The sequence below is a fragment of the Trichoplax adhaerens genome, genomic scaffold, assembly GCF_000150275.1.
Source record: "Trichoplax adhaerens TRIADscaffold_11 genomic scaffold, whole genome shotgun sequence".
NCBI classification, from domain to species: domain Eukaryota; kingdom Metazoa; phylum Placozoa; class Uniplacotomia; order Trichoplacea; family Trichoplacidae; genus Trichoplax; species Trichoplax adhaerens.
The window spans coordinates 1083992-1108378 of record NW_002060953.1 but is presented as its reverse complement, the minus strand read 5'-3'; the positions used below and the strand labels follow the sequence as shown (position 1 = coordinate 1108378).

At 37.7% G+C, this 24387-nt stretch overlaps 1 protein-coding gene across 1 annotated transcript; it reads right to left on the bottom strand.

Annotated features, from left to right (window-relative positions):
• Positions 1–276: 276 nt before the first annotated feature.
• Positions 277–24387, bottom strand: TRIADDRAFT_59511 (uncharacterized protein; the record flags this gene model as incomplete). Its single annotated transcript, XM_002115467.1, has 9 exons — positions 277–327; positions 489–1192; positions 1409–1498; positions 1614–1835; positions 1992–14903; positions 15033–20078; positions 20331–20390; positions 22241–22300; positions 23901–24387. The coding sequence occupies 9 exons, from the start codon at positions 24385–24387 to the stop codon at positions 277–279; spliced, it is 19632 nt and encodes a 6543-aa protein (XP_002115503.1).

Below are 24387 nucleotides of genomic sequence, written 5' to 3'. Positions count from 1 at the left end.
TTCGGTATCGAGGGTTAGACTGTCATTACGTACATAAGTAAAATTTAAATGACTTAGCATTCCATAGCAAATCATCTATGCTATAGTTCTTATTCTGAACTAGGAATGGAAATTAAACATATTACACACACATCACTTATAACGTTCATATGAGTATAATAAATTTTATGACATGGACAATATGGTAACGATTAAGATACAATCCAACTAGAGCGTTGATGATATAAGTATTACCGACAATTTTAATATGATCCTGTCATAAATGGCTAAGTGGTATTAACCAATTTTCTCTTCCCTTGTAAATACCACTTCGGCAGTACCTTGGACCTAAATTATTTTACAGCAATAATAGTAAGTTCTAATGTTGATTAACTCTAATAATAATGCAGAGTTTATAAATGATGCATAAATAGAGACTTCAAAACATCTTTAAGATATTTCTATAGGTATAATTAATTCGTATACATTTATAAACATTTTATACATACCCAACCAAAGAAAACACCAGCTCCACCGCTAATATCACGAACAGAATCAACATCTAATCCTTTAATGAGAGATTGCGCTTTCTTTGCTGCTTGAAGAGGAATATTATCGGTATCGCAATCATCGACACGTCTTTTTAATCCTTGCTTGCCAGTTTTACCAATCAAAGCCTGCATAACTTTCCAATTACGAACCTCTTTTTCAGTGTGTCCCAATAATATGTGAGTTGCAATCATAATATTGCGGACTGAAGGATGAGGATTCTGATAACTACGAATTTCAGCAACGTTCGTCTGCTTTAAGTTGACAACTTCTTGTCGCATCTTTTCCAACCGTTTCAATCGACCATAAACGTTGGAAACATAATCGAATTTTTCACCAATAAATTCCTCTAAGCCTTCCTTTTTAACGTAAATGACAGCTTTTTCTACATCGGGCATTTTCCGGGTTTCAATAGCAACATCGACCAAATGTTGCCCAGTCAAACGTTTGTAAAGCTTCGTAGCGTCATCTATCTCTTCCTTTACTTCTGGGATTTCTTCAACAAGTGGTGTGACTTCTTCAATGGCGATTTCAATCTTTACTCTATCGCGAGCAGAGACGGCAGATGCGAGATTAGCTCGAAGGGCTTTATTTTTCTGCGCTCGAGCTTGAGAGTCAGCCACTTTAAGAACTTCCTCTGCTTCTTCTTTCTCTTTTTCACTAGCTATTGAAATTAAAATACACACCTTATTCGAAATTCGATCAACTAGTGCCATTTTATAACACTTAAGATTAACATAATCGTTTACAATTTCAATTTTCAATATATTTGACCATTATACCATTTAATTAATTCTTTCATTTAATTGCTCTAACTAAAACATTAGATTGAAATCTTTTATAATTACATTACTTAAATTAAAATTCGTTAAATATATACCTGCTTCAATAGCTGCTTTTTCTGCTAGTTTGCGAGCGGCTTCGGCCTCCTCAGCCATTCTCTTTGCTTCCTCTGCCTTCTCATCTTTTTCTGTAGACGATTAAATTGTAGTAAGTATAATTACGATTCATTTTACAAAATGTAACAGAAGGAATTTGTAGTATAATTTTAATACGAATTACTACCCGCTTAGATCAAAAATTACCTTCAACCTTGACTTCTTCCTCAACAACTTCAGGCTCTTTAGGTGGCTCTTCGGGAACAATTACTTCCGTCTTTTCCTTAATCAACTTAGGTTTGGATAATCTCCTAGATAGTCTTCGTTGCTTCATCAATTTCTCCATATCATTCGCTGTCGGTGGTAGGGTAGGCTGTAACTTTTCCGGGGGTTTCTTAACTATTCTCTTCTTATACTTTAAGCGCATCGCTATAAATAAATTATAAATGATTAGAAATTGATAAGAAGTAAAAATTAATCAATACATAAATAAGTATTATACCCTACAAGTAAATATTAGCAATATAACCATTCAATAACCTTTTAACAAGCTAAGAATAACAGCAAATTATAATTATTTATAACCTCGCTTATGAGCATCTAGATTTTTAATTCGCTCTTCTCTCTGGACACGCTTTCGTTCAGCGTGTTCTTGTCGCTTCATTTCTAACTCTATTAATCTTTGTTGAGCTAATTTAATTCGGTCATCAACTGAGATCCGCGGAGCAGCTTTTTTCACTGCGATAGCTTCACGGAATCGATATAATTTTGTTCCAATGTCAAGTAGATCATGATCTCTATGTTTATAAAGATTGTCTTGCTTATCTCCATCCCTTAATCGATAAGCCTTAGTGCCTATATCGCCAATTCCTCTATCATTAAACGGTGGACCGAGTTTACGTTGACCATCACGAGAAAAGTAATCTTTGTTACCGATATCATTTAATCGACCACCTTTTGGACCTGGCTTAGGCCTAAATACGCCTTGTCGCATTCGATAATTTTTAGCAGCGATATCACCAATAGTGAAAACCATTTTAGATGACTGTTCATTCTTAGCAATGATCTTCTTAGCGCGTTCTTTATTACCTCGAATAGCTGCAATTCTAGATTCAGTTTCAGCAATTATTCGAGCAATAAGTGCTTCCTTCTCAGCTATTAAGGTGACCGCTTCTGCTTCTAGGCCTTTCTTCCGCAATATGGCAACATCAGCATCAGCAAGAAGCCTTTCAGCAGCAACTTCACCTTCACATTTTATTAACTCTACTTCAACTAATCCATCAGCAATCAATTCCTCGGCTTTCTCTTCATCATTTACCATTCTAGCAATTTCAGCTTCTGCCTCAGATTTTATCATGGCAGCTAGTGCTTTACTTTCGATCCTGATACGTATTGCTTTGGCTTTACCTGCAGCTCTAAATTTAAGAGCATCATCAGCAGCTTCTTTATTAATCTCTATCGCTCTCTCCACATCACCATATAGTTTGGCTTCTTCAGCTCTAAAGTTAGCTTTTGCTAGAGCAGTCGCTGCATCGCATTCTGAACTGTATTCAGCAGCCTCCGCTTCACCTTCAGCTAGTAGAATTACAGCTTCTGCCTCGCCTTCAGCATTTAACTTAATTGCTTCCAATTCACCGTCTTTTGATTTTTCTTCGGCTTGCTCTTGTTCTCCTTTACGTCTTGCTTCAGCCGCCATCCATTGTGCTTTAGATCTAGCTGCTAGAGCCTTTTCTACAGCAGTCTTCGTAATTTCTTCGGCCTTTGACTTTGCAATAGTGTCGGATACGCGGATATCTTCATTTGTAATTGTAGATAATTTATTAACTTTATTGCTAACTTTGATCTTTTCTGCTTCTGTTTTGTATTCTCTACACTCATCTTCAGCTATATCACCCGCTTTAAGTTTCAGTAGAACTATTTCCGCATCAGCTATAGCATGAAATTCTTGACCTTCGACATTACCCTGTAAGATCGCACGGGATGCCTTAGCTTCTGCTACATCTTGGATACAATTTGAATGAGCTTCTGCGGTATTCTTTAACATTTTCGCCTCAATAGTCTCAATTTCTGTTGCCGCATTTTTGGTAGCCGCTCTCGCTAAACCGTTCGCTTTTTTGACTTCAGCTTCTGCCTGCATCAGTGTAAAAGCTGCTCTAGCTTCTGCGGCTTTTTTAGCTGCATTAGCTTTAGATATGGCAATTAGCCTAATTGCTTTCTCATCTTCGCCAATAGCTGCAGCAGCTGCTGCTTCACCTAGTTTTAATATCTTTTCTGATTCGATGTCTGCTAATTTCTCAATTAACGTACTTTCAGCTTCAGCAGTATCATTGACACATGTAGCTTCTATACCGTCTTCAGCTAAGATCATATTTGCTTTCTGTCGGTCTCCTAATTTGTTAGCGGCAGTAGCTCTAGCTTCAGCTAATTGCTTGTTATATAAAATTTCAGCTTCAGCAGAGGCCCTTACGGACGCAGACTGCGCCTCAGCTTTCTCAACAGCAGCTTTGGTGTTCGCTTCCATAACTATCTGATCAGCTTTTTCAGTCTCTCCTTTTAATCGAAGTGCTTCAGCTTCTCCTAACTTTGATAGCCTTTGAGTTTCAATGTCCGCTAATTTCTTTTGTAAGTCACCCTTAATTTTCGTTAGGGTTGCTATTTTCGCATTATCTGCTTTGTTAATAGCTAAAGCAACTTCAGCGTTAATTTCATCACTTTTTGACTTAAATGCTGCGGTTGCAGTTGCAGCTGAAGCTTCATTATATTTAGCCCTAGCATCAGCGCGCATTTGAGCGACTGTTTCTTGCATTGTAGCAGTTTGTTTTGCAGTTTTAATCTCCTTCGATGTTTGTAATTTGTTAGATTCTTTCAGATCGCCGCGTAATTTTGCGATTTCCGATGCGGTACTTGTTTCTGCTCTATTTGCATTTATCTTACCAGCAGACGTTAATTCGAAAGCGTCAGCTTCTGCTAAAGCTCTTTTTAATTCTGCTTTGGCCATTGCTTCAGCTAGTATTTTATCAGCTTCTACATTATCTCCCTTAGCTTTTGCTTCTTCGGCTTTCAGTTCAGCAAGCTGCAAAATTGTATCAGCAAAAATGCCGGCCTTTGTCTTTTCTAGATTACTTTTAATTTCTGAAGACCGAATAGCTGCCCTTGCTTCACCTGCATATTGTAGCTTGACAGCATCTTGCTTATGACCTTTAAGTTTAGCAATCGCCGCTTCTGCCAATGATTTCTTTAGCTCATTTTGAATCGATCCATCAGTCAGAATTGATTCAATTTCTGCTTCAGCGATTAATTCAACTTCTTTCAGTTTAATATTTGCTTCCTTTAATATCATTTCTGCTTTTTCTGCATTTCCTTGCTTACGGGCTAATTCTGCACTACTGTTAGCAAGAGCACGAATAGCATCTGAATCGGCTTTTGCCTTTTTTCTGGTATAAGCTATCCTAGCAGCATCTCTGAGTTCTGCCGCACGTATTTCAGCTTGGAGTTCCATCCTGATTGCTTTCTCTTCATCGCCAGAAGCTTTAAGAGCTGCAACTTGAGCTTTAACTTGGGTTAAATTTGTAGTAGCTTCATCTAATGCTTTCAACAGTTCAGCTTCGGCGTCAGCTAAAGTTACAATTTTCTTCGCATTTATTTTACCCTCAGCGATTAAATGCTCAGCTTCGTGATGGTTTCCAGAAGCTTTAGCAGCCTCAGCTTTTCGTTCAGCATTTAAAACTGCAGCTTCTGCATCTACTGTAGCGCGCATTCTAATTTCATTTATTCTACCATCGGCTCTTATTTGTTCGGTATTTGATTTATATTCAGCTTCAATGGCACCCAGTTCTCTGTAGCCGTTCTTAAGTTGTGATTGCTTGATTGCTAATTCCAGCTTTAATTTATCAGCTGTTGCTTCTCCTTCCGTAATAGTGCTATTAGCTAAAGCTTCGCCTTCAGCAAGTATTCTTGACGCTTTCATATCATTTCCTGATAATCTAGCTGCAGCTGCTTCTGCCTTCGATTTAATTAGGATGGCTTGAGCCTTGGCCTCTGATCGAATTCTTGCAGCAATAATTTCACCTTCGATCTCTATTTCTAATGCTTGTTTCTCACCATCAATTTCAAATTGAGCAGCTTCTGCAAATTTACCCTCATTTCGTGCTTTCTCTGCAGAACTTGCGGCCTTAAGTCTAACAATATTTGCTTTGCATGCCATTTCTAAACGTTCACAATCAGCCTTAGCATCTTCTTCAATCATACAGGCATCAGCTTCAGCTTTTGAAATAATTTCCAAGACTTCCGTAGAACACTGCTTTTGCAATGAATCTGCTTCTTCGATATTATTATTAGCTTTAGCCTGAGCTATTTTTAGATTATACTGAGACTGTAGTGCATTTACATCCGCTCTAGCTTTTTCAATAATCAAATTAGCGTTTGCTCTAGCAGCTGCCCTAATACTTTCTATTTCTGTTGCAGTCTCTAATAAGACTGTATCTACATTCATCTCTGTCTCAATATTGATTGCCTTAGCTGCATCTCCTGACTGTCTTGCTTTGGCAACTCTAGTAATTGCCTGAGTTTTTAATACATCAATTTCACATTCTGTTTGTAACTGCTTAGCTTCAACATCAGCTAGGGCACGAATTTTATTTGTTTCAGCGGCGGCGTAAGCTCTTATTTTTGTAGCTTCAATGGCATTGCCCTTTTTCTCTAATTCTTCAGCTTTAAATTTTTCTTTTGCTTCAAAGACTTGTGCGTCTAGCTCTTTACTTTTTAGTATGTAGTTTACCTCTGCACTAGTTTTCGCTCGAAGAATGTTAACTTCATTTTCCAATTGGATAGCTTCATGGTCTCCTTTATCCTCTACTTCAGCAATAATCACGCTTAAATTTGCCTTTAGCTCTTGCGTTTCCGCAACTGCTAAAGCGAGAATTTCTTCTGCTTCTACTTCACTCCTAGCAATAATATTTTTGGATTCCGCTTCACCTTCCAAAATGAATCTTTCAGCTAAAATTTTATCTCCTTTTTTTAGTGCTGCTTGAGCATTACTGTGGGCAATCTCATTTGCGGCTTCAGCTTTTAATTTAGCTTTCGCTTTCATCGCATCAGCTTTAACGATAGCTTTTCGTTCGATGGCATTGATTTCAACTGCAGTTATTTCTTTCTCTACTTCAATACTATCATTATCCAATTTAGATATTCTTGATTTTTCTAACAAACTAACTTTATTAGCTTCTATTTCGGCTAACCTAGTTAGTAAGGCTGAGTCGATATCACTTACATTAATAATTAATTGCGCTTCCAATTGACCTTGGTATTTAAGGTTATTTACTTCAATTTCATCATTTTTTGCGAGTGCATGTTCTGCATTAGCTTCCATTTTTAATGCTGCAAATTGAGCTTCTTGTAAGGCAACTGCCTTAACATTCTTGATTTTAGCTTCTGCTTCAAGCCTGACTGCCTTGACATCAGCAGCCGTCTCTAAACGGATTGCAATTTCTTCATTGTCATCTACGCGTGCAATTTCTGCTTCACTGTAAGCTTTGATCCTTTCGGCTTCAATTTCACCAAGAATATTAGCTTTAGTCGAATTAGCATTTCCAATAAATTTTATCTTTTCCGATTCCAATTTCGATGATTTTTGCAGTTTCGCTTGTTCCATCTTATCATCCACAGATTTACTTTTATTATCTAACGCGGCTTTAACTCCATTAGCTTCAGCAGCGGCAATACCAAATATTCGTTTCGCATCTGCTGTTGCTTTTTGTAAAACATCATTAATTTCTTGTGATGCTTTCAATCGAATTACATTTTTCTTCTGATCTGTAGCCTCAGCATTATTAATTTGATTTTCAAGAACTTTTTGCGATGATTTTAGTTCAGCCAATGCTTTCACATTTTCACAATCAACATTAGCAAGAGCTAAAATTCTAGTCGCTTCTGTATCGCCATCTGCACGTATACATTTTGCTGTTGCTTTAGCTTCAGCTAATATCTGCTGTGCATTTTTCTCATCGCCTTCTCGACGTTTAATCTCAGCTTCTTTTTCAGCATTTAAGATAGTTAGTTTTGCATTAAGCTCAGCTTTAGCTTTAACTGATTCTGCTTCTGCTTTGGCTCTCCATTGGATATCTTTTACTTCATGTTCTGCTTTTAATCTATCAGCTCGATCAGTATCACCAGCTAATTCAGCCTTGTTGATTTCAGCTTCATCTCTTATATTTTGATTATTAACTTCACCAATAGCAATGACACGATTGGCTTCAATTTCACCCATTGTTTTCAATTTTTCAATTTCGATTTTAGATGATGTTTCCAATTTATAGACTTCTAATGTGTCATTTGCAGTTTGAGCGGCTGAAATTGCTCCTAAGGTTTTGATTCTATAAAATTCAGCTTCTGCTAACGCTTCAATTTTGATAGCTTCTGCAGTTGCTTCTACAAGTAATTGCTCTTTACGTATATGACCATCAGCTTGTACATTAATTGCTCCAACTTTATTACCAACTTCACGTGCTGCTTCAATTTCGGAAAGTGTCTTTTTATCTAATATATTGGCTTGATTTTGTGAATCTAATCTTAATGCTGAAGCTTTACCCACCAGATTCAAACGTCGTGCTTCCGCTTCACCTAAGGCCTGCAACTTAGCAGCTTCTTGGTCACCTAATACTCTAGCTTGTATAACTGTTTTATCGTCACCTTTATCTTTTGCGATTTTTACTTCTGCATTAGCATATGCTAAAATTGCTCGAGCTTCACCTGTAGTGACAACATCAATTGCTTTAGCGCGGCCATCTGCTGAAATTTTTACTGCACTGCTATAATTATTGCTTTGTCTACTACCATCAGCCAACTTTTTACTTTTAGATAAAATTTCTTCAGCCTTACGTAGCGCTTCCGCTTTAGATTTACTACCTTGAGCATCACCTTGACGTTTATGCTGCAGCTTTACACTATTTCTTCTGAGGCTAAAAGCTGAATTTTTACCCGCTTGTCGGAATTCATCGGCAGCTTCTGCTTTTCCATGTTTATCTGCTGCTTTTGCATCGGACTGTGCTTTCTGAAGAGTCGCATCAACCTGGACTTCTGCAATTAAATTAGCATACTTTGCTTCAATTTCTGCTTTCGCACGTTCATATTGAACTTTACCAGTTTCAATGATGACTTTAGCACCAACTTCATCGCCAAGAGCTTTTGATAAGTCACTCTTACGTTTAGAATGTATCATTTCTACCTCAGCGTCAAGAAGCGCAAGCCTCTTTTCGGATTCGATCTCACCAAGGCGTACTGTTTGCCAATATTCAGCTACGCAATTGCCATCTAATTGCGCTGCTTTAACATTATCACCCAAAACTCTGGCATTGTCAGCTTCAGCGTTAACTCGTAATTTATTCCCTTCCGCCGCTGCAGCAGCAGTCGTTCGTATTGACACCGCTTCATTTTTAGCCAATATTCTCTCTCTTTTGGCACTAGCTTCCGCCAAGATCAAGATTGAAGCCTCGTTGCCGTTATTAATTAATGTATTTGATTTTAGTGTATTCCCTTCGATCGAAGCGACTTCCGCTTGGCCATCAAATATTTTTTGTGTAGCTTCCGCATTTCCGGTTGCCTTTACTATTAGGCCATCAGCTTCTCCCTTAGCTATAGCTTTGCTTGCTTCAATTTCAGCTTGGTGATTATATATGTATGCTTGTGCTTCACCTTCAGCTTTTAATTTTTCAGCTTCTAAGAGATTTCCCGCGGCTTGCTCTTTTTTCGCAAGTTGTGTATAATGTAATCTTGCTGCTTTACCGTCTTCTTTTGTACAAATTCTTATAGCTTCAGCGTCAATTTCAGCTAATCTCTCGACAAGTTTTCCTTCTGCATCAGCTGTAAGTCTTATTTTTTCTGCTTCTGCTTCAGACCTTGTAATAATAGCTCGAGTCTTGTTGCCTTTAATTTCGTGAACACCAGCTTCTGCAAGGGTTTTACTAACTTTGATTTCCAATGCAGCAATCCCTTGAAATTTAGCAATTTCAGCAGAAGTACTAGCTTGCAATTTTTCAATTTTGGCCTTACTCACAGCTTTAATTTTATCAGCTTCTACTTTGTCATGTTTTTGATTTGCAGCAATAGCATTACTTTTAGCTACTTGTTGTACATCAGCAACATTAACTTCTAAAAAAGCTTTAAGAGCGTGCTCTTCGATTGAAGCTTTCTTCTTTGCCGCTGTAGTAATTGCATCTTTCATCAACTGACTATATTTGTTAGCATCACCTTTAACTTTAGCAATATTTGCTTCAGCAGTGGCTTTACAGAGGTTGGCATCAGTAACAGATATTTTCTTAACTTTATCGCTATTAATCTTCGAGATTTTTCTAAGTTTCTCTTCCTCTAATTTTGCAAGTTTTAGCATTCTATCAGCTTCAATTTGATCATTTTTACTCTTGGCTATTTCAATATTGGCAACTGCTTTCTGTACGGCAGCCGCCACTTCAACTTGTAATAGTTCTTGTTCTTTAGTAACGTTAACTTCACCTTTCTTGGTAATTGCATCAGATAAAGCTTCAGCCTTCGCCGAGATAGCTTTAGCTTCTTGGCCATTAGCTTGTAAGAATTCGGCTTTTACAAGTTCTTTTTGTGATGCTGAATCAATTTCACCAATGGCTATAATATTATCAGCCACAACTGCTGCTACACCTTTTATTCTATTACTTTCTACTTCCGCTTCAGAAATTTTAATGGAAGCAGCTTCTTCGTTACCACGCTCGATATCATCTTGAGCTTCAAGTTCAGCTAATCTTGATATATAATTGGCTTCAGTTTCGGCAGTATTTTTCACTACTGTTGCTTTACTGTTTGCTTCAATAAGATATGCTCTAGCTCTAGCGTCAGATAATTCATTTTGAGCTTTAGTTTTATCTCCTTCAATTTGTGCCGCCTCACTTTTTCCCTTGCCTACTAATCTTAAAGCTTCTGCTTCTGCGATAGCTCTAACATTGATAGCTTCAATTTCAGCCAAACGCGATATTTTAGCAGCTTCCTCTTCAGCAAGTTTAGTGATATTTTGGGCTTGCAATTTTTTACCTTGCTTTAATAGTTCCGCTGCTTGATTTGCTGCATTTTGAATGACATGTGCTGCTTTTATCTTCGCTTCAGCTTTTATTATTGCAGCTTCTTCTTCAGCTTTTTCAATAGCTACATTTGCTGCTTGCTCCGCCTCAATAACAGATATTTTACCTAAATAATACTTTCGCTGTTTAGTAGCTTCATCTGCATCACCTGATACAGAATGCACTTCCATAATTCTTTCACTACTAACTTTAACTGCTTCAATCTTTTTGGCAGTATTTTTACGTATTGATTCAACACTTGCTTGACATTTCATCTTTGCTGCCTTAATCTCTTCATTGCACTGAAATTTTGCGGCATCATATTGTGCATCACCTTTAATGCGGATTGCATCAGAGTGATTATTAGCAGCTTCAGCTGAATGTGCATGCATCTCTGCTGTTAATCTTATATTATCAGCTTGTTTTGCAGCTTTTAATCGGATCACTTCGCAATCTCCTTGTATTTTAATCTTATCAGCTTCTAATCTACCTTCGATACGCTTTCCCTTCGATTCTGCTTCACCTTCTTTCTTTAAAATAGTTGCCTTCGATGGATTACCATCATCATTAATTTGATCAGCCTGATTCGAAGATATGATATCAATCGTAGCTGCATCACATTCACATGTTGCTAGTAAAGCATCGGATTCAGCAAACGCTTTTAATGTAATTGCTTCAGCTTCCCAAGTTGCCATTATACGTGCTGCTTGAATATCTCCTTCAATTTTTGCTTTTTTACTATTAATCTTATCGTTCGATTTGGCCAAATTAGCTGCCTTCTTTTCTGAGTTTGCTCGAACAGCTTTCGACTCAGCAATTGCAATTTGGCGTTTAGATTCCACTTCAACTTCATTCTTAATTTTAATAGCATCGGCTAAAGCCTTTGCTTTTACTCTTAAACAGGTGGATTCTGCTTTGGCATGTAATTGTTTCACTTCAGCCCCATCACCTTTATGTTTAAGCGATTCAGCCTTGCCTAATTGAACTAGCTTATCTGATTCAGCATCCGCTTCTGCAACAATTTGGGAAGCTTGAGCTTCAGCAAGAGCTATTATTCGTCCGGCTTTAATATCACCAACTGTTTTGGTCAGGTCAGCTTTGGTTTTATCACCTGAACGTTCCGCTACATTAGTACGACTTTCAGCTACTATCTTTTCAGCTTTAGCTTCATATTGTGCTTTATTTTTGAGAGCGTCCGCTTTAGCTTTAGCAGCTGCTTTAATCGCTTTAGCTTGGATCTGTGCTGTCATCTCTGCTGCCTTCACTGGATTACCTTTCATTCTTATTACTGCAGCTTGTCCTTCAGCAATAATTTTTTCGGCTTCAATTTTTGCTAATTTATTTTGTAACGTACCATCAATTTCAGCGGTAGCTTGTGCTAAAATTTCAATTGCTTTTAATTCACCTGTCATTTCAGTAATAGCATTTTCATTTTTTTCCGCTTTCTTTAACTTGATTTTACTTTCTAGTTCCGCTTTTGCAACAGCAACTTGAGTTAAACTTTTGGCTTGAAGAGCTTTACTTTCAGCTGCAGCAACAGCAATAATATAATTTGCGTCACTTTGAGCTTTTTTAAGGATAGCTTGCTCTTCATTTCCGCTCGATTTTAAAGCTTCTGTTTCACGCTCAACAGCTTGCTTGTCAGCGTTAGCTTTTGCAATTTCTTGTGTTTTTATACTTTCAATTTTGCCTAATTTAACTGTACTTTTAGTTTCTGCATTTTTAACTTCTTTTATACTTTGCGCCTTATGTTTCATACCAAGATTTTCAATTTCGGTTGAATTAGTTGTCGCTTTAATATTTTCCGATGTTGCAAAACCTTGAGCATGAATTTGAGTAGCACTAGCTTCGCCCTCTGCAGCAATTCGTGAAGCTTCTTGTGTTGCTTGGGCTAATATTTTAGCACAATCCATTTCTGCGGTATTTAAAACTTGTTTAATTTTCTTATTATCATCCAGTAATTCAGCTATATCTGCTTCACCACGGGCGATCATTTTGATTGCTTCAACTTTACCTTCAGCATTTATAAGTGTTTTTTCAGCGTTAGCCTTTGTCAATAATCTTTCCGCTTCTGCTTTTCTAGCTGCTTCAATTCGATTAATTTCTGCTTCAGCTTGAGCAGTAACAATTGATACAGCCATAGTACTACCACTTGATTTAGCGTTATTGACATATTGTTTAGCTGCTTTTTTAATCGCTTGAATCTCGTTTTGTCCTTTACGCTGTAATGCTTTTGCTTCTTCTTCCGTACGTTGATATAACGCTTCTGCATCGAGAATTTTAGTTTGCTCAGAAACTTTTGCTTCAGCTTCTGCTGTAAGTCGAATGGCACTATTTTTATCTCCTTTAAGCTTAGCTGCTTGAACTTTAGCCATTGCGAATTCCAACTCAGTTTCAAGCTTACCAATTGCAATAATTCTATCAGCTTCGATCATGCCAATAGCGAGAGCTTTAGTTGCATCGACTTCTCCATCTCGACGAATTCTCTCGGCTTCACTACTATTACCAGTTTTATCTACAGCTATGGCACGAGCCTCGGCCTGTGATCGAATATTAGCAGCTTCAATTTCCGCTTGTTTTTTAACTGCATTGGCTTCTATTTCAGCTCTAGATGTTACATTTTTAGCTTCAACTTGACCTTCAATTTCAGCAGCTTCTTTTTCTTTTCCGCTCTCTTTCACTGTTTGAGCTCGACCACGACCAATTTGCCGGTCTGATTCGATTGTAGCCATAGCATGTAGCCTTGTATATTCAGTATCACCGAATTTTTTCAAACGTTCAGCTTCTGCATTACCTTCCGCTATCACTTTTTCAGCGTCTCTTTGAGCTTCATCTAATATACGATTAGCTTCTTCTTCATCGAATGCTTTTATTTCTTCTGATTTTCCTTTTGCTCTTAATAAAATACTTTCTTCTTTGGATTTTGCTTGAATTAAAACAGCTTCTGCTTCACCATAAGAATTGACTTTTGCAGCTTCTGCATCAGCTTGTAATTTTAATGCGGCTTTATCGGCATCTCCTTTAGCTCTAATTTCAGCGGCTAATAACGAATTGCCACTCAATTCAGCATTATGAGCGGCTGCTTCAGCTTTTAATTGTACAGCATCGGCCTTCATCGATGCTTCAGCTTGTAATACTTCAACGTCTGCAGTAGAATTAATAATTTTAGATTTAGCTTGGCCTTCACCTCGAATAAGAATAGCAACAGCTTCTCCTTCGGCCATTGCTTGAGCTGCTTGGCCTTCGTCATCTTTTGATAATGCAATCCTTGCTTCTTCAGCTGCTCTTAACTGGCTTGCTTCTGCTTCAGCTTCAGCCATTGTAGCCGCTGCTTTCGATTCCATTTCTGCTTTTTTACGTATTGCTGCAATGTTAGCATTAGTCTTCACTTGACTTGAATCAATTTCACCTTTCATTTTACTTTCCATAGCAGCTTTATGATCACCACGTACGATTGCATTATCAATCTCTCTGTCCATTTTAGCAGTTATAATTGAACTTTTACCTTCTGCCTCGATACGTGACGCTTGAATTTCAGCTTCCAATAATATCTTTTCACATGCTAAATCTTTTTCAGCATTAGCAATAATCATTTCAGCTTGGGCACGATACTGTAAGATATCAGCATGTGTATCTTCTTGTTGTTGTAAACGTTTAATTTCCTTTTCACCTTGATCAGCAACTTCTTCCGCTCTGTTGTCTAGATCATTATCAAGTAAGGCATGGGCTTCAGCTTCTGATTTAATCTTATGATATTCAACACTTCCCTCATGGAGAATACTACTTTCTTCTAATTTCCCTTTATTGATTGCTTCTGATGCTTTGACTACGGCTTCACCACGAATTTTACAAGCCTCCACTTCACCTTTAGCGATTATTCTAGCAGCTTGTGCTTCACTTGATGCTCTTAATTTGATACTTTCATCTTCGTTGCCATTGGCTTTAGCCTTATTGGCTTGATTAATTAATTGTTGTCGGGTAGCTTCAGCTTGATGCTTTGCTTTAGCAATCGCTGCTTTTGCTTCATTATCAGCTTGAAGTCGGATATTTTCCGCTTGTGCTTTACTTTGAATAAGAACTACTTCAGATTGAGCTTGTGCTTGTAATCGTATTGCTTCAGCGTTTCCTTCAGCACGCATTACTTTTACTTTGACATCATTGTCCGAGGTTAAAGTAGCTATTTTTTTATCACCTTCAATGGTTAAACGTTTAGCTTCTGGATCACCACGGCGTGCAGCAGCTTGAGCAGCAGATTCAATTTGAAGTTTGAAAGCTTTGACTTTTAACTCTGATTCAATTTCAGCAGCCATAGAATCTCTCTCTGAACTTAATTTAACAGCATCTGCTTTAGCATCAGCTAACTTGAGAGCAATGGCTTCGTCACATTTTGCTTTAATATCACTGGCTTCCGCTTGACCTCGTGCAATCATTTCAGCCGATGCAATATGACCTTGTAGAATGATTTCAGCTGCTTTTGCTTCATCACCAGCTAAGAAAGCTGCTTTAGCATTCCTTTCAGCTTCAATCGTTGTTAATCTTGCTTTACTTTGTGATTGTAATAAACATTCTTCTATTTGACCATTGCTATTATTACGCATTACTTCAGCTTCAATTTCAGCTTTAATGATAACGGTTTCAGGATTACCAATTTTTAATTTTTCATGCTCAATACCACCTTCTGATAATGATTGTATAGCTTCAGCTTCACGTTGTGCAATTAAATTTGTAGCGGCAATCGTTGCTTCTGAAATTATCCTTTTTGCTTCAGCTTCACCAGCTTGTAATGCTTCTTCAGCTTCACTAACATGGCCTTTTCGCATGCAATCTTTCGCTTTTGCTCTTGACATCTCTTTAACATATTTTGCATCAGCTTCAGCTTTAGCACGTATACATTTAGCTTCACCTTTAGCAGCTATTCTTGTTGAATATGCTTTACCTTCTGCATTGATTTTAGCTGCTTCAGCAACCAATTTGGCTTCTTCTGATGCAGCATTGAATCGAGCTTCACCTTTTTGATTAACAGCTTGGATGATTCCTTCTGTTGCTGCTTTAATCGCTTTCACTTCAGCTTGTGAACGAATTCTTTCAACTTCAGCGCCATCACCATCAGCTAATGCAGCATCAATTTTTTCATCAGCACTATCACGTATCGATTGAGCTAACTCATTGGCTGATGAAATATCCGCTTTTGCTTTATCTTCCAGTAATAAGACATTTTCAGCACTTCGACATTGATCAGCTTTTAATTTAGCTACTTTAGCTTCTTCTTCACGTCGTGCTAATAACGATGCTGCTTCTTCTTCCGATTTGACACGACTTAATTCAGCAGCGGATAACGCTGTAATTTTAGTCACTTCAGCATCACGTTGTAATTTTAATACTTCCACTCTAGTAACATCGCCAAGAAGTTGAGCTTCAGCAATTTTACCATCATATTTTATCTTGACAGCCTCAATATCGCCATGAGTGATTGTTTTAATCGATTTCACTTTACCTTCCATCGTTGTTACCGCTGCGGTATTTTCACCATGAGCTCGTTTTTGGATAGAATCTGTTACTGATTTTGTTAAGGCAACTTCAGCAGCTATTTCACCATTAACTAATGCACGAGTAGCGGCATTCTTTTTATTGCGTAAATCCGATTCGCGTGCATTTTCTTTCGCTTTTAAGCGTACGCTAGCAGCTTCTTTCTTGCCAGTTACAATCGCTGCATCGGCAGCTTCCGACATTTGATTTTTTAACACTTCTGCATTTTGTTCAGCGGTTAACAATTCAGCTTCAGCACTTGCTTCGGCTCTTAATTTAGTTGCTTTAGCGCGTGCTTCTGCCATTAATCGTAATGAAATTACTTCAGCATCTTTAGTAATTCTTTCCGCTTCTTGTTTACCGTCGTTGATAATAGCATCAATAACTTCTTCTTTTTCACCTTTATTTTTAGCTAAATTGGCTTCAGCTAAAGATTTATTCTTGACAAATTCAGCATCTTTAATTGCTTTCTCTTTGCTCGCTTCAGCTAATGTTGCTGCAGTAGCAATGGTAATATCAGCTTCGGCAAATTTTAAAATTTTATTTTCTTTAATTTTACCAGCCATTTTGATACGTTCCGCTTCCATTTTAGCACGTTCACTTAAATGTTTGGTCAGTACTTGTCCTTCTAGTTCCATCACTTCAATTTTTGTTGCTAAATCTTCTCGAATAGCATTAGCACGAACTTCATTACCAGATGTAAGGACTTTCTTGATTTCTTGTTCAGCTTGTGCTGTCAATTGTTTAATCGATTGTTGAATCCCTTCACGTTTCTCTTCAGCTTTATCCGCTGTATATTGTAATATTTCACTTTCAGCAGATACTCTAGCTCGGACAGCTTCAATAGCTACTTTAGTTTTTAAACGTTGAGCTTTCTCTTCACCATCAATAATCATCCTTGTTGCTTCAGTAATACCATCTTTTAATAAGCGAGCAGCATCTTCTCTCCCTTTCATTTCAGACTGTAGGATAACTTGGTCATTCTTTTGGTTGATTTTTTTAACCGCTGTATCGGCTGCTGCGTCCATGATAGCAGTGATTGCAGCAGCTTTAGCATGCGATTTAACGCTAACCGCTTCTGCAGTAGTTTTCAATCTTTCCATTTCAGCTTCTCCTTGAACATTGACTGCTTTTACTTCAATATCTTTTTGTGCAAGTAATTTTGCTGTCGTTGATTGCGCTTTTTCCATCTGTTTAGAATATTCCTTATTTGCTTCAGCTTGTAAAGCAACAGCTTTAACTTCATCGCGCGATTTACGATAGCCTCGAGCTAAGATAGTATTGGATTCGCGAACAGCTGTCGCTTTGGCTTCTTCTTTAACTTTGTTGGCATTGGCTTTTGCATCTAGCATCATTTCGGTAACTTTGGCTTTAGCAGCAGTTTTAATTTGAACAGCTTTTTCCTCACCAGCAATTTTAGCTTTATCGGCTTTAGCAGCACCTTCAGCATTAATTTTTCCACATTTTGCTTCACCTTCAGCTGCAACTTTAGCTGCTTCTGCTTCACCTCGTCGTAAGCATTCATCAGCAGCTTTTTCTTTCCCTTCAGTGCGTAACTTTTGCGATTGTATCTTTGCTTTTTGTAATATTTCATTGGATTTTCGTTTATAATCGATTCGAACATTTTCAGCTTGAGCACGAGTAGTAGCAAGGATTGATTCTGCTTCACCGATTGATTTTCGAATAGCAGCCATAGCATCGCTTTCACTTTGAGCTGTAATAGCTTCGGCTTTCTCTTCAGCTTCAGCTAAGGTGGCATCAGCTTGAGCAGTTGCTTTAATGGTATGAGTACTTGTGCAAGCTTCTGCTCGAAGTTCTGCAGCTCGAATGAGATCACCATCATTTTCAGCAGCTTTCGCTTCTCGTTCAGCTTTGACAGCAACAAATGTCGATTTCTCTTCTGCTTTCAATAAAATTGCATCGCTTTTTACTTTACCTGCTTTCTCACCAGTAGCATCTAAACTTGTAAAATTTTCACCTATAACTCGTGCTTCATTTTCGTAGCATTGCTTGATAATTTCTGCTTCTTTTTCAGAGCGTAATTGATTGGCTTTTATTTTGGCATCACTTAATATTTGAACAGCTTGAATTTCAGCTTCTGCTTTCAATATCTCAGCTTGATAATTAGCTTCAGCAAGTATCTTTTTAGCTTTCGCTTCATTGCCAGCAGCTCGAGCATCGTTGGCTTCTTTTTCAGCTTGAGCTAAAACCATATTTGCATTAGCATTGGCAATTTCACGTATGGCTTCCGCTTCTCCTTTCGCTTCAGCAATAATGATACTCGCTTCGCCTTCGACACTAATCATGACTTGATCATGTTGATTTTGACCTTCTAATTCTACTAATTTGATGGCATTTTTAGCTTGATATTCTTTCAACTCTTTTTCAACATTAATCGCCATAATTTTACTTTGTGCTTTACTTTCTGCCTTACATCGACTAGCGTAGACAAAATCCTTTTTAATTTCAGCTACTTTAGCATCTGCTTCCAATTTCATGGTTAAAGTAGCAACTTCGCTATCGTGAATTAGTTCTTTCGATCGTATTTCGGCATTTTCTTTCAGTTTCATGGATTTAATTTGAACATCAGAAAGCAATTTAGCATGCTCTAGTTTAGCCCTGGTTTCTACTTTCTTGGCTTCAATGTTAGCTTTAGCTAACAATTTAGCGGCTTCAGCATTGCCTTGTGCTAATACTTGAGCTGTTTCCGCTCGAGCAGAAGCTCGAATTTGTTCCGCTTTGGCTGGATCGCCATTTTTTTCAGCAATCTCCGCTTGAGCTTCAGCAATAATTTTGATCGATTCCGCTTTACCTTCTGCTTTCAATCGAATAGAATCTGCTTCTCCTCTTGCCTTTTTATAAATAATTTGCGCTTCTTCTTCAGCTTTGATTAAAACTGTCGCCGCTTTTTCTTCGGCTTCAATGGTAATGGCTGCAATATTGGCATCGGTTTTTAACTGTTGTGCTCTACTTTTGCCTTCAGCTAACACTCTTGCCTCTTCAATTGTGCCATTAGCAGTCATTTTTACCGCTGTAGTAACATCGCCATAGCCTTTGGATCTTTCCGATTCTCGTTCAGAATTAACTATAGCTTCAGCAGCGGAAGCTTTCGCTCTAGCCATAATAGCATCGGCTTCCTTCTTTAACAGGTTAACACTTTCAGAGCAACTGGATTTTTTAATTTCTTCTTCACGTAATCGACTTATGGCTCTCTTGCGTATAATATTTTCTTCACCACCAGCTTGAATTAAGGCTACCTCAGCCTCGCCATTTTTTTGTAATTCAATAGCTGCTGCTTTCCCTTCAGCACGGGACAATAATGTATCTGCTGGTTCGGATGGTTGTGCTCCTTTCTTATTTTCCACCTTAGAAGATGGCTTACTAGAAGCAGTTTGCTTGCTGTCTGGATCGGTTTGCAAGAGTACCGCTTCCGCTTTACTTCCCATAACGATAGAGGTATATTGACTTTGAGCAGTAGTTAGGATTTTAATGGCATCCAATTCTGCTTCGGTGGTAATTTGATTGGCTTCGTGTTCCGCTTGGCGTTTCATTTCAGCAATGGTGTCGTTATGTTCACGCTTTAACTCAGTAATTTCTAAATCCACTTTAGCTCGTAAATTGTTAATTTCAATTTCAGCTGTTTCCATAATTTTTTTAGCTTCTTTCATCTTACCAGCAGCTCGAGCTTCGTTGGCTTCTTGTTGTGCAACTCTGATCACCCTAGCAATCCTATCATCAGCTCTACCTTCAATAATAGCGATTCTACGATCATAACGATCTTGTAATTTATCAATCTCTTGATCACACTTGGAAAGAACACTTTTGGCAGCTAATTTGGCTTTACGCCTAATGGTATCGACTTCATCATTGGATTGCATTTTAACCGAGCGTGCTTCAGCGTCGGCTTTACGAATAATTTCCGATGGAGTAACTTGAATTTTTGGCTTCTTTAATTGACTACCGGATTGGATACTAACGGCAGCAGCAGCAGCAGCAGTAGAAACAGTAGAAGCATCGACAGCATCGACTTTATATCGATCTTCCTCCAATGCCTCTCCAAAACTACCTACAAGGTGAAAATAGTAGGATTGAAAGAGAAGTTAATAATACATGTCTGCTGAAGTTGTTGAGCACTTGGCGTTCCATTGGATATGAACATAAGTTTAGAAATGATCCAGCCAGGCTACTATATTATTATCATGTCAGAAAGTACTGGTCAAGGTGCTAACATGGCCATTATAGCCATCATTTATAACATGATCTACAATGACTTGATGAAATAGAAAGGATTAATCTACGTCCCACAATGAAAGCTTACTTCCAATAGTACGACGCAACCTTTGACATACATTTCTACTACTGCCATCAGCTGGAATAACTACAAGGTGAATAATGACTTTTTAATGGAGTCGATGATGATAGAGATCATCTTACAGGATAGGGCATTTAGTGGTATACCGGGATAAAATACGATAGCTGACCAAATAGACTCATGGATGGCAACAGCTAACCTTGAAAGCTACGACTAACTATTTTGTATCTGTGGAAAAGGACGAGCAAAAAGTTGAACATTGACAGTTACTATTGCAATTGGCATACCGTTCATTAATAATTATTGAAAGCTGAAACTATAATTTTACTTTGTAGGAAAGGCTGAGCCGGAGTTGAATATGGATAGTCATTTTTATGATGGCAAACTCCTCAACATTAAAGCAGAAACTTTCCTTTTACTTTGTAGAAGAGGACAAGCAAGAGTTGAACATTGACAGCCATTTTTACTGCAGGAAAAGGGCGAGCAAGAGTTGAACACGGACAGTCATTTTTACTTTGGCAAGCCACTCAATATTGAAGCAAATACTGTGATTTTACTTTTATAGGAAAGAGCGAGCAAGAGCTAAACACAGACAGCCATTTTTACTGTAGCAAGCCACTCAATATTGAAGCGAATACTTTGATTTTACTTTTGTAGGAAAGGGCGAGCAAGAGTTGAACACGGACAGTCATTTTTACTTTGGCAAGCCACTCAATATTGAAGCAAATACTATGATTTTACTTTTATAGGAAAGAGCAAGCAAGAGCTGAAAGCTGACAGATATTCTTACTGTGGCAAACCACCCATTATTGAAGCAAATACTGTGATTTTACTTCTTAGGAAAGAGCAAGCAAGAGCTGAAGGCTAACAGTCATTTTTACTGTGGCGAACTGAAAGCTGACGGACATTCTTACTATGGCAAACCACTCAATATTGAAGCAAATACTATGATTTTACTTTTATAGGAAAGGGCGAACAAGAGCTGAACGCGGACAGTCATTTTACTGTGGCAAACCACTCAATATTGAAGCAAATACTCTGATTTTACTTCTGCAGGAAAGGGCGAGCGGGAACTGATGGCTGACAGTCATTTTTACTGTGGCAAGCCACCCAATATTGAAGCAAATACTCTGATTTTACTTTTGTAGGAAAGAGCGAGCAAAATTTGAGAGAGACTCAAAATGAAGGCTACTACTGTGTTATAACTTTTGTAGGACAAGACTTGCAAAATCTGCAAACCGCTTAAAATGAAGGCCAACACTGTGCTTTGACTTTTATAGGAATGGACGAGATGAGCAAGAGTTGAACATTCAGGGCTATTTTCTCTATGGCAAGCCTCTCAAATTAAGGTGGATAATGTGATGCTACTTGCGTAGGAAAGGACGAGCTACCTTGGCCATTTAGAGTTATTTTCACTATGGCCAGCCACTCAAAATTGAAAGCATATACTGTGTTTTTTTCACATTTTTAGGATGGAATAGAATAGTAAAATGGGAACAATTCGAGTAATTTACTCTGCGACAAGCCACTTTCATTTGGAGCCAACAAGTAAGATTTTGTGGGTAAGGATAGATAGGATAAGAAGAGCAAAAGCACAACATGGGCAGCAATTTATACCGTGGCAATATACTCAAATTTAAATCAGATATTGAGGGTAATGTAGAAGGATGAAGACAGTAAAAGTCTGAATTTAGAGTCATAAAGTATATGGTATGTCACTCAAAATTGTCAGCAATCATTACATTTTTTACTCTTGTGATAAAATTAATTAAGGGAACCGAACTCTGATGTGTTCGTTATTGGCTTATTGTGGATTAGATAACTACAGTAGAAATTGAGTTTTCCTAATTGATCAGATCTACTGTAGGTTTCCCTTGTTGCGTATGACAAAAATGGAATCCAATGAATTACTCTACCTGATTTGGTACGCTTTCTGATGGCCGATTTCCCTCTTGCCTCCTGCTGGCGAGCACGTTCTAAAGGACAAGAACAGAAAGGAATCATAGTAATCAGAATCAGTAGGAAGCAGCTTGACAAATTAATTATTATTGGCCGATTGTCTTTTACGAATTCGTAATTAAAGTTAACCATTAACGTACAGTAATTCTACCGTTCTATAAATGTTCATCACGACGAAAAATGCATTGAGAAAATCTCTAAATGACCCAATATTGGATCATTTAATGGAAATATTTTCTCTTGATCCGTATATAAAAAGAATGATTTAAGTTATCAATAAATCAGTATGAAAGTCAACAGATTTATATCTTCCATTTCACTTTCCACTGAAGTAGGCAGAGACTGATATCAAGAAAATACGAATGGATATCGATGACAACAAGCCTATTCCTGCGAAAGCTGGTTAAGAAAAAAATGCGCCGTCCTCATCAATGATGTCCAGCTTGCAGATAGCGTATAACTATTTTATCCATAAACTACTGTGCATAAGGAAAGAGATTTATCCAACCAGGCCTAATTGATCCTTCTTTTCAAAGTGTCTACGCTATTGAATCGATTAATACGATTGAAAAATCAATTACAACTGTGTATTTCAAAACAGCCGTTTGGACATAACAAGTGTCGATGGACGTGAGGAATAAAATAACACGGAACATAAAAAATAGGAATGACAACGGCGATTTTTAATAAACAGTCGCTTAGACATTCAGGTACTGAAGGGTGTGAAGAATAAAATACACGGAACGTCAATATATAACAGTCGCTTGGACAGGTTGGATATGCAAGGATAAATGGATATGAAGAATAAAATAATACGGAGGATGGGAAATAGGAATGACAACGGTGATTTTCAATGATTGTCGCTTAAACATGCAAACATGAATGGATGTAAAGAATAAAATAGGACAGAGGATGGAAAATAGGAATGGCAACGGTGATTTTCAATGATAGTCGCTTAAACATGCAAACATGAATGGATGTGAAGAATAAAATAACACAGAGGATGGAGAATAGGAATGACAGCGGTGATTTTCAATGATAGTCGCTTAAACATGCAAATATAAATGGACGTGAAGAATAAAATAACACGGAGGATGGAGAATAGGAATGACAACGGTGATTTTCAAAGATAGTCGCTTAAACATGCAAATATGAATGGATGTGAAGAATAAAATAACACGGAGGACGCAAAATAAGAATGACAAAGGAGATTTTAATAACAGTCTCATGGACAGGTAAGTGTTAATTTACGATCCGTATAATGTTATAATCGTTCGTTTAAAAACGGAACGTTAGAGGATTTCTGGAATAAAAGTAAAAAGGAAGATGTAAAATAGGAGTAACAACTGTAATTTTTAATAACGGTATCTTACAAGCCAAGATAGATGTGAAGAAATATTATAATACGGAAGAGGACCAATATATATTAATTACAGTCGCTTGAACATGCAAACGTTGATGGATATAAGAAATCAATTAGTACGGAAGATGGAAATATGAATTGGAACAGTGATTTTAAATAAGAGTCGCTTACAAGTTACAACCCGAGATAGATAGTAGGAATAAAAGAAGATGAAAGATAGAAGTTATTGGCGTAGTTACCCGCCTGGATTTTACCTAGTAATTCTCTCTCTTCCTCTAATTTGTCCATCAGTACCATTTCTGGCGTTGGTATATTGCATAACTCGACTTCGATTTCTTCGAAACTGACAGCAGCGGTAGGTAATGGCCTTCTGTTGATTAATCGGTTCCATCGTCTTGGGGAAAATAATTCTTTATGTGTACCTTGGCATAAAAAGCGCCCCTCCATGACTGAAATAGTCCCTCTTCTCTCCGTATCCATCAAAGAAAATTCCCAACGCAAATCTCGAGCTAAAAAAAATCGACGATCCATTTCATGGAGTACATCAAACAATTCATCAGGATGGCATGTAGTTCCAGAACAGACATATTCGATGGATGCCTCAACTTGTGGTATACTTAATTTCTCATGGCGTAATGATATATGAAGTTGTTGCAATTGTTCTGCGGTTAACTCTTCATTTAAACCAGAGCCATCTGGCTTTAGAAATATATGGCGTATAATATCTTTCTCGATAACCAT